Here is an 11814-nt window from a genome sequence, read left to right as displayed (position 1 = left end):
TTAAGTCTTATCCGGACACAAGCACAAAATCCAACATAGAGGAACACACTCAAATACATTATACATTCAAAATAAAAATAATAATACATAACAGAGAAATGATTTACAAGGAAAAAAATATCATCTCCCAAAACAATAACTATGCATTTGACTGTTCCCCCCCCCCCCCCCCCCCCCCAGCTAGGACTCCGGCCAGAGCTAGGACAAAACCAAGTAATCTCATTCCAAGACAAAGACAGAAAGCATGTTGGAAAACAGATATAAGGGGATAGAAGACACAGTATTTACCTCCCTGCCCGCTATGGGAGGTCAGGATCCCCACCCAGTGCAACACATTAAGGTCATATAAGCGCCAGTAAAAAGGAAGAATATGGGACAGTAAAAACATTCTAGATATACAATTAAAGCACCCAAGAGAAAGTAAGACATAGGGGAACTATGTATAAATAAGGATTAGATGTAGATTCCAAGAGCATACCACCAATGTACTTAGTGTGAGATCACCTACAAGTCTCATCCGGACACAAGCACAAAATCCAACAAAGAGGAATACACTAAAATGCTTACATTATACATTCAAAATAATAAATTTAAATATAATAATGCATAACAGAGAGATGATTTACAAGGAAAAAAATATAATCTCACAAAAACAATAACTATGCATTTGACCGTTTCCCTCCCAGTCAGGACACCGGCCAGGGCCATGACAAAACCAAGTAATTTCATTCCAAGATAAAGACAGAAAGCAAGTTGGAAAACAGATATAGGGGGGGATAGAAGACACAGTAAGTACCTCCCTGCCCACTCTTGGAGGCCAGGAACCCCACCCTGGGCCGCAGTAGTTAAAATGGAATCTGAGAAAGAGTGTGCAAGAGGTTTGAGGTTCAATTCCAGGTCGAGGAATGCTGATTTTTTGGGTGGATACTATTTCGTTAAATTAAGTTAAATTAAACTTTTTTTTTATATAGCGCAATATCCAAATGTGCTCAAAGCGCTTTACAAGGGGTCCCTGGTCAACAGCAACATTTAAAATGCAGGACGGGACATGACGACTATTAGGCGATACTACAATTTTTCGGACAAAGACAACGCTGTTAACGGCCAGGTACTCATTTTACACATGAGTACGGTGAGAGAATGTAAGTAAAAGGCATTTTCCAAGGACTCAACTATGCGCCGAGAGCGAGGCTCGAGCCCAGGACCTTCCGATCCGAAAGCGAGTGTCATACCACTAGACCACATAGCCACAATGTTTGGCACTATCTCAAACTCATCTTTAACTTTAAGATCTGTCTGAATAGTTACTGCTCCCCAATTTGTTCAATTAATACCAATGTGAAATTGAATGTAAGCTTCAATTTAATATATGAAAACATAAAATGGACGTTTCGGGTTTCCCCTTTATCAACAAAGCAGGATGAATGAAATACTACAGTCATCCTGTTCTGTTGATAAAGTGGAAACCCAAAACGTCCATTTTATCTGTTTTCGTATATTAAATTAAAGCTTACATTCAATTTCACATGGTTATTTATTTCTTCCAGCTTCGAGCAGCGACATTTACATGACTACTCAGTTCAATGGAAATCATCTTTAATATGTTCTTATTATTCATTATTCATTGGAATAGAAAAAAAGCACATTATATTATTTGTATTTTACCATTGGTAGCCGTGTCATGACTTTCTTGGTTTTTCTGAGAGTTGTTGGCGCTTGAAGCACTTTCATTTCAGCATCAGTATTTAAAAAAAAACAACGAAGCAGGTGATAGAGCAAAAAGTTGTAGATCTGAAGTTTGTTTGTTTTTGTTTTTAAGAGTTTTACGGCGCTTGAAACACATTAAGGTCATATCAGCGCCAGTAAAAAAAAAAAAGAAAAAAATGGGAAAATAAAAAGTTCTAGAATTACAATTAAAGCACCCACGAGAAAGTAAGACAAAGGGGAATTTGTTCAAATAGGGAATAGATGTAGATTCCAAGAGCACACTATCAGTGTACTTAGTTTGAGATCACCTAAAAGTCTCATCCAGACACAAGCACAAGTCCCTCTAAGAGGAATACACTTAAATGGTTACAAATTATATATAATACATAAATAAACATAATATAGTGCATAACAGAGAGATGATTTACAAGGAAAAAATGATCATCTCCCAAAACTAACTGTACATTTGGGCTCATATCAGCGCCAGTAAAAAGGAATAAAATGGGATAGTAAAAAGTTCTAGAATTACAATTAAAGCATCCAAGAATTTGTTGGGTTTTTTGGGGGTTTTTTTTAAAGGGTTTTACAACAGATTAAGGTCATATCAGCGCCAGTAAAAAGGAAGAAAATGGGATAGTAAAAAGTTCTAGAATTACAATTAAAGCACCCAAGAAAAGGGAAGACAAAGGGGAATTGGTTCAAATAAGAAACCGGTGTATATTCCAAGAGCACACTATCAAAGTACTTAGTTTGAGATCACTAAAATTAAAAGTCTCATCCAGACACCAGCACAGGTCCCCACTACGAGGAATACACTCAAATGTTTTACAAATCATATATAAAATAAAGAAACCATAATACAGTGCATACCAGAGAGATGATTAACAAGGAAAATAATATCATCTCCCAAAACTAACTATACATTTGACTGTTTCCCCTCTCAGCAAGGGCATCCGGCCAGGACCAGGACAAAACCAAGTAATCTCATTCCAAGACAAAGACAGAAAGCATGTTGGAAAACAGAGAACGGGGGATAGAAGACACAGTATGTACCTCCCTGCCCACCATGGGAGGTCAGGAACCCCACCCAGCCACTTGGAGATTGATGATCGTCGACCTGAGATGTTTCGTTTATTTAATAAATTGTAGGTCATATAGACCTAATTTTTATGTACAAAACTGAGCGTGGATCTTGTCATTATATCTATATATAATTTGTTTTTCAAATGTTGAAATAGGTTCGAGCAATAAACAAAACAAAACAAAAATAAAAACAAAACAAAAAACAAGACAAAAAAAAAACAAAAAACAAAAACAAATAAATAAACAAACAAACGAAAAAACAGCAACAAACAACTTCCCTCTCGATTTCCCTTTCTCTGTCTGTCGTTCTCTCCCTCTCTGTCTGTCTGTCTGTCTCCTCTCTCTCTCTCTCTCTCTCTCTCTCTCTCTCTCTCTCTCTGTGTGTGTGTGTGTGTGTTTGTGTATGTGTATGTGTGTGTTTGTGTGCCCCTCTTTTTCTCTATTCCTCCCCCTCTTTCTCACTCTTTTCCTTTATCACTCTCTTTCTCTATCTTTTTCGTTATCCTTCTCTTTCTTCCTCTTTTTCTTTATCCTCCCCCTCCCCTTCTCTCTCTCTCTCTCTCTCTCTCTCTCTCTCTCTTTCTCTCTCTTTCTCTCTCCATTCGCCCAACTAAACTTACAGTAACTCATTTCACACATCCATCTTTCACTACACACACACACACACACACACACACACGCTATCTCTCTCTCTCCCCCCCTCTCTCTCTCTCTCACACACACACACACACTCCCTCTCCCTCTCTCTCTCACACACACACACTCCCTCACACACACACTCCCTCACACACACACTCCCTCACACACACACACACACAAACAAATAATTCTAAAATTCTGTCATCATAACACCACCTCCCACGGAATGTTGCGTCTCGTAGTGTCTCCGGAGATCTACTTTCCTTTGGAAGGCCCGTCCACACTGCGCGCAGGCAAAGGGTTTGAATCCCGTGTGCTTGCGGCTGTGTGTGATAAGGTTTGAAGACTGACTGAAGGCTTTTCCACATTGCTGGCACTTGTGAGGTTTTTCACCTGTGGATAAAATGTAGGGAAAATAACAATAATTAAGATGAAATGTGACCCTTCGCCTCAAAACGGTATTAAGTCGGGATGGTTAAGATGTTCAAAATTGAATTTATAGCCAGAAATATCAGACTTGTGTATAGTTTGTATGTTTTATTGAGGAGAATGGATACCATATTTTAGGGTGCTAATGCCAACAATTTATATTTTTGACCAGTTTAACATTTAATTCGGCTTTTAACCATCTGGTTCGTTCCGACATAATACCGTTTGGGGACAATGGGTCACTAAATAGGATTCGTGCCGTCTCATCAAACTGGTATCATTTGCGGCGCTGCGCTGCGGCTGACGCCTGGGTTATTCCAGTCTTCCCCTGGAATAGACCCTAGAGTCAAATTTCCCCAATGGGATGAATAAAGGGAATTTTATTTATTTATTTTATTGTATCTTTATGTTTTGTTTGTTTGTTTGTTTTAGGAGGTTTGCGCGTAACCTGACACTGACCAAAAATTACATCATAAGACAAGTCGTTGGCCACAAAAGAAAACAAATCGTGAGGTGTATTCAATAGTTCAACCAATGAAATAACTCGTTTCCTTGAGATCTACTAACGACAACTCACCAGACGCTACTGAAAACCTAAAAAAAATGACGTCAAGCTATAAGTCTTAGAGGGTTCTAGTGTCAGGCGAGAAGTTAACAATGGCTACGGTTTACGGCGCATTAGGTCATTTCACCGACAGTTAAAAGGAAGATATAGAGGAAAAGTTGAAAGTCTTGACAATAAAAGCACCACCCCCCCCCCCCCCTAAAACAACAACAAAAAAAAAAACAACAACAAACAAAAAAAACAAAAACAAAACAAAAACAAAACAAAAACAAAACAAAAAAAAACAAAAAAAAAACAACAAACCCAACACTTCCCCCCCCCCAAAAAAAAGCAAACAAACAAATAAACCCAACCCCCCCCCCCCCCCACACCCAACCCCCCCCCCCCCCCCCCCCCCCCAAAAAAAAAACAACAAAAAAAAAACAAACAAAAAACAAACAAAGAGACCGTTTCAGAAAGGGAGCAGGTGATTCCAACAAACAATCCACCCATGCGCTTATTTTGACAATACCTTTAACTCACTCAATCCTAGAGATTTTTTGCTACTTTTCAAAAAAGTATTTAAAATGAGCATGTAGGTACATAGTTTTATTCAACTACCATTAACATGTAAAAAAACTATGAAACATTAACTTTGATACGACGCCTATAATTTGTCTCAACAAATTGTAATAAATAGGCATGGGGTAAAAGTAACCCCGGGTGAATCTACGGATGTGGTCGGTGTTAGGGTTGAGTGAGTTAAAAGTCCAATCCGGGGGTCCCGATCGATAGCTCAGTTGGTAGAGCACTCCATTCACACTCATCAAAGGGACCCAAGATTGATTCCAAATGAAGTCGAGAGATTTTTTTTTTCTGACCCCCTGTCTACCCAGCGGTGAATGGGTATCTGAGCGAGTACTATAATACTAACTGAGCTATCCAGAATCTGACTTATATGTGACCCATCGTCCCCAAACGGTATTATGTCGCAACGAACCAGATGCTTAAAATCTGAATTAAATGTTAAACTGGTCAAAAATATAAATTGTTGGCATCAGCACCCAAAAATATGGTGTCTTTTTTTTGTTTGTTTGTTGCTTTAGGTCTCTTCCAACACAATTGAGGTTATATGAGAGACCGCTGAAACAAAAAAACAAGCAATCTAATAAAAATAGTACAAATGTCAATCAAAAGCATAACCTAAAGATATCATAAGCTAAATTATAAATAACCAAGAACAAACAGGCAGAGGATTTACAGGAAAAAAAATATCCCCTGTCAAAAATACAATCACAAACCAAAGAAGCAGGATAGGCTAGTAAAGAGAAGAAGAAACGACATCACTATCGGATCGTACACCCATGCGAACATCATAGGTATATGATTCAAGGGTGATGCTCCCATCCAACCACCCAAAAATATGGTGTCCATTCTCCTCAATAAAACATACAAACTCAACACAAGTCTGATATTTCTGGCTATAGATAGAATGAAGATGACGTCACTCATGTCTTTGTTATTGTCTTTTGCCATCCACGTTTATGAGTACTTCTCACTAAACTGTATGAACCACACTTTAAACGTTCAAGGTTACACATAAGTTTGTGTGTTGGTCCGTTATACTTCCGGATGGCAATGTTGTGAGTTTCTTAGCCAAGCGCATTCTATCTATAAATTCAATTTTGAACATCTCGACCATCCCGACTTAATACCGTATTGAGGCGAAGGGTCACATATCAGAATTATTATTATTTCATTTCTGGATTCGTTCAATTCATCTTTAATACCTCAGCCAGTGGGGGTGGGGTGGGGGGCGGGGGGTCTCTGCAACCCCCCGAGGAGGGCGTTGCGTTACGATAGTTATTGGAAAGGTCGGTCTGTAATCATTCGGTCTCTTGGGCATTGGGGCATGAGCTTATCCGGACATCAAACGGGACGGTAACGATGGATTCTTGTCACCCTTTTGACAGAACAAACCTGCTTTCTGACAAAATGTAACCAACGCAGCAATGATAATAATAATATGATCATTTCTATCGAGCTTTAGGATTTCTGGTTGGCCCTGACTTTTCAAATTCTGCCAAGTCACTCTGTCATCATCCGGCGAAAATTCCTTTGTTGTTGTTGTTGTTGGCTGCTGTTGTAGTTGCTGTTGTTATTGTTGTTGTTGTCGTTTTTATGGTTGTTGTCGTTGTTGCTGTTGTAGTTGCTGTTATTTTTGTGTTGCTGTTGTTATTGTTGTTGTTGCTGTTATTGTTGTTGTTGCTGTTGTTATTGTTGATGCTGTTGTTGTTGCTGTTGTTGCTGTTGTTGTTGTTGTTGTTGTTGCTGTTATTGTTGTTGTTGCTGTTGCTGCTGTTGTTATTGTTGTTGTTATTGTTGTTGTTGTTGTTGTTGCAGCTGCTGTTATTTATTTAGTAAGTCCAGTTACGAAATATTTGACTTCTTGACCTTGTTGACCACTAACACCCTACGTGTTTTTGAAATTCAACCTAATTTAATCTGACGATTCCATCGTGTCAAGTATACGTGACCCTTCGCCTCAAAACGGTATTAAGTCGGGTTGGTTAAGATATTGAAAATAGAATTTATAGCCAGAAATATCAGACTTGTGTTGAGTTTGTATGTTTTATTGAGGAGAATGGATACCATATTTTAGGGTACTAATGCCAACAATTTATATTTGACCATATTTGAATTTATTATGACCAGTTTGACATTTAATTCAGCTTTTAAGCATCTGGTTCGTTCCGACATAATACCGTTTTGAGACGATGGGTCACATATTAAAATACAATGCAAGTTAACTCACGTTCTATCTTAGCGTAACTAAACGGGTCTCGAAAGTCACATCCCACAATTGCGGCTATGTGGTCTAGTGGTATGACACTCGCTTTCGGATCGGACGATCCTGGGTTCGAGCCTCGATAGTTGATTCCTTGGAATAGACTCTCTACTCACATTCTCTCATCGTACTCAGGTGTAAAATGAGTACCTGGCCGTTAACAACGCTGTCTCTCTCTCTCTGAAAAAAAATGTATTATCACCGAATAGGCGTCATGTCTCGTTCTTTATGCTGTTGGTCAGGGACCCTCTGTAAAGCGCTTTGAGAACGTTTAGTGGATATTGTTCTATATAAAAGCTCATTTTAAAATTAATTTTAAAAAATAATTTTATATTAAATTCCTACATCCGTGGAGTCTTTGCAACAACTGTAGTGTATTACGATTGTTGATGAAAGGTCAACCAATAACCAATCAGTCTCACACGAGGCCTGTGTTTATTCTGGTATTTGACAATTGTGACCCTTCGCCTCAAAACGGTATTAAGTCGGGATGGTTAAGATGTTGTAAATTGAATTTATAGCCAGAAATATCAGACTTGTGTTGAGTTTGTATGTTTTATTGAGGAGAATGGATACCATGTTTTAGGGTGCTAATGCCAACAATTTATATTTTTGACCAGTTCAACGTTTAATCCGGCTTTCAAGCACCTGGTTCGTCCCGACATAATACCGTTTGGGGGCGATGGTCACAATTTAAAAGGGGCAGCAATAATAGCTTGCTACAACATAAAGGACTTCCCGACATATCTAACAAAAACCAGCTACCCAACTACTGCCATAGGAACAGAAGGGTCAGAAGAAGGGGAAAAAAAAAAAAAAAAAAAAAAAAAAAAACTTTGCCTGTTCCTGGGTCCGATACCAGCTCCTTAGCTCGATAGGCGGGTGCCCCACCAACTGAACTATCGCTGACTCCCAGTCATCTCAACATTACTACATAACATTATTTCATTTCTAAGTTCATTTCACTTTTATCTAATTTCTACGCCTGTGGGGTCTTAGCAAGCACGCACGGTGTATCGTGCATTAAGGTTATTTCCGCAAAGGTCAACTTCATCCCAGAGATATTAAATCTGATTGGATGATCAAATAGCGGCAATTTTGTCAATGGGCAGCCTGGGTATTCAATGCATCCCTGCTGTGAATCCAGGCCTCACTTGGTATTTCTCCCATGCCCAAATAAATGGAAACGACATTTAAGATGCGACCTCGCTATCGCGCACTTTATGAATATTTCAGCGTAAACCAGGGTGTAAAATCTTGAATATTTGATGTGGTGGATCTCCCTTTTCTCTAGAGACTGCGAGTCGACAGGACAAATAAATCTGTTTGGCTTGACGATATCTGATTCCACAGGAAATAATGACGAGTGATTCTGTTATAACTATAACGTAATCTCTACGTGTTTTGATAATGATAGATAGATAGATATAAGGACGAAGCCAGCACTGATATCAGAAATGACGAATATCTAGAAAATATCCTGATATGAACAAAGGGCAAAAATAGAATAGATAAATAAATACGCGGTTAGAGCAACCACAGCTTAACCATGCTCAACACGTTTAACAATTATTATAATATCAGTTGAATCCTCAATAGGTGATATGAAACTAAATGTCTGTTTCATACAGTGCATGCGGCCTGTTAAGCGCCATTTTGTAGTAAATAAATAAATGAATAAATAGAAATGTATATAGCGCCAATCTCTACCTTACGTGTTCAATGGCGCCTTACAAGACATCGTAGGTGATGATATGTGTTCAATGGCGCCTTACAAGACATCGTATGTGATGATATGTGTTCAATGGCGCCTTACAAGACATCGTAGGTGATGATATGTGTTCAATGGCGCCTTACAAGACATCGTAGGTGATGATATGTGTTCAATGGCGCCTTGCAAGACACCGTAGGTGATGATATGTGTTCAATGGCGCCTTACAAGACATCGTAGGTGATAATATGAAAATTTAAAGAAAATAAAATGTTAAATTTTGAATTATTAAGGGGAAGTTAATATACAATATTGTCTTCAGACTCGATAGAGTATGAGCGCTTCTGGGAAAGACGTGAGCGTGAGTTCCAGATTGATGGTGCCTCAATGTAACATTCACTTTCCTAGAATTTTGTTTTAGATTTTTTTTTCAATCTCTCTCTCTCTCTCTCTCTCTCTCTCTCTCTCTCTCTCTCTCGCTCTCTCTCTCGCTCTAGTAGTGTGGTGTGTTGTGAGGAGTGGAGAGCCCAGAGGACAGGGGGCGTGGCTATAGCATTGGTTGATTTGGTGCCTGGCATCCCATCCATCTTTTAAAAATGGATTACAGTATTTTAAAAAAATAAAAAACTGAGAAATGGTATATCCCGCCTCTTATTTATAATAATAACAACAACAACGACGACGACGACGACGACGACGACGACGACGACGACGACGACAACAACAAAACACCAACAAAACACCAACAACAAAACACCAACAACAAAACACCAACAACAAAACACCAACAACAAAACACCAACAACAAAACACCAACAACAAAACGCCAACAACAAAACACCACCAACAAAACAACACCACCAACAAAACAACACCACCAACAAAACAACACCACCAACAAAACAACACCACCAACAAAACAACACCACCAACAAAACAACACCACCAACAAAACAACACCACCAACAAAACAACAACAAAACAACACCACCAACAAAACAACAACAAAACAACACCACCAACAAAACAACAACAAAACAACACCAACAACAAAACAACAACAAAACAACACCAACAACAAAACAACAACAAAACAACACCAACAACAAAACAACAACAAAACAACACCAACAACAAAACAACAACAAAACAACAACAAAACAACACCAAAACAACACCAAAACAACACCAACAAAACAACACCAAAACAACACCAACAACACCAAAACAACACCAACAACACCAAAACCACCACCACCACCACCACCACCACCACCACCACCCCCACCACCACCACCACCACCACCACCACCACCACCACCACCATCGTCCCCAAACGGTATTATGTCGGAACGAACCAGATGCTTAAAAGCCGAATTAAATGTTAAACTGGTCAAAAATATAAATTGTTGGCATTAGCACCCTAAAATATGGAATCCATTCTCCTCAATAAAACATACAAACTCAACACAAGTCTGATATTTTGGCTATAAATTCAATTTTCAACATCTTAACCAACCCGACTTAATACCGTTTTGAGACGAAGGGTCACATTTGTTCCAGTTATGAATGATTCTTGCAGCTTTGTTTTGAAGATTTTAAAATTTTCGTCAAATTTGGCATCGGGAAACCAAAAAGTATGAATTACAGTAATCGATTCTGCTAGTTACAAGTACGTGCACGACCAACCGCGTACATGTTTCATCCATGAGGCTTCTAATTCTACTATTACATTTTATAATATTATAATTAAGGACTTGGCATCATTTTGAAACATGATCTGTTTATCGTAAGTTGTAGCTTCGTCCATGAAGAATCCTAGATTTCTCACCGTTTTTGAATTGTGAATAATAGTTAATCCAATGTTTGTCTCATTGACAAATACTCCAGCTTGCTTTCTTACGGATAACAATTAGTTCAGTCTTATCATCGTTTATTTTAAGCTTATTAAAAGCCATTCACAGCCGAATATCATGAACGCAGTTTTCAATTTTAGCCTTCAATGACATTGGGTGCTCTTACGTTGACGCAGATTTGTTACAGCGAATGACGTAATCAGTCGGATGGTGAAAAGGTTTGAACTGAGATTTTTGCCAAGTTTAGTTAGAAGGCCATTTTTTATCAAAAATGAGTTCTTATATTATTATTATCATCATCAAAAGACTGCCTACCTGTTTCGGGTTTCGATAGCTCAGTTGGTAGAGCACTCGCTACACACGAGTGAAGTCGTGAGATTTTTCCGACCCCCCTGTCCACCCAGGAGTGAATGCGTACCTACGTCTGTTGGATCTGGTGGAAAATGTTTTTCGGTAAAAAGGGTAGCAAGCAATCGCTATTGTCCGTTTCACGCTAAAGAAACCGGAATAGATCCCATGACTCCAATGGCCTTATGTCTCTGATGGACTAGACTATCTTTGTTTGTTTTTTTGGGGGGTTTTTTTTGTTTGTTTTTTTTTTTTTTTTTTTTTTTTTTTTTTTTTGTTTTTTTGTTTTGTTTTGTCTTGTTTTTTTTTTTTGTTTTTTTTTTTTTTTTGGGGGGGGGGGGGGGTTGACTTGCCTGTATGGATGTACGTGTGTTTCTTCATGTCCGATTTCTGATGAAACCTTTTCCCACAGTAAGGACAAGGATACGGCCTAGTGTCCGAGTGAATGAGGAGATGGGTGGACAAAGTGGATGATCGTTTGAACGCCTTGCCGCACTGACCACAAGAAAACTGCTTCTCTTGGTTGTGGATGCTTCGGTGATGGTCAAGACTGACCGAATGCCCAAACGTTTTCAGACAGATCTGTGAAAACATCGTACAGGTCTTTATGATAAAAAGAAAATAATGAATCTTAAAAGGGGGTTATTAA

The 11814-nt window shown here is 38.7% G+C and overlaps 1 protein-coding gene across 1 annotated transcript in view; it reads right to left on the bottom strand.

Moving 5' to 3' along the window:
- Positions 1 to 336: 336 nt before the first annotated feature.
- The window catches only part of LOC144955949 (uncharacterized), a 27141-nt gene continuing 15663 nt past the window's right edge, over positions 337 to 11814 (bottom strand). The window contains exons 4-5 of the mRNA XM_078886211.1: positions 11519 to 11747; positions 337 to 3822 (exon numbers count right to left, since the gene is read on the bottom strand). Of these exons, the coding sequence (XP_078742337.1) occupies positions 3620 to 3822; positions 11519 to 11747 (432 nt within the window). The 3' untranslated portion in view covers positions 337 to 3619. The remainder of the gene's footprint in view (positions 3823 to 11518; positions 11748 to 11814) is intronic.

This window comes from Berghia stephanieae, chromosome 10, assembly GCF_034508935.2.
Source record: "Berghia stephanieae isolate SIO BIC M18660-M18661 chromosome 10, UCSD_Bste_1.3, whole genome shotgun sequence".
Lineage (NCBI taxonomy): Eukaryota > Metazoa > Mollusca > Gastropoda > Nudibranchia > Aeolidiidae > Berghia > Berghia stephanieae.
This window is presented reverse-complemented; position numbering and strand designations above follow the sequence as displayed.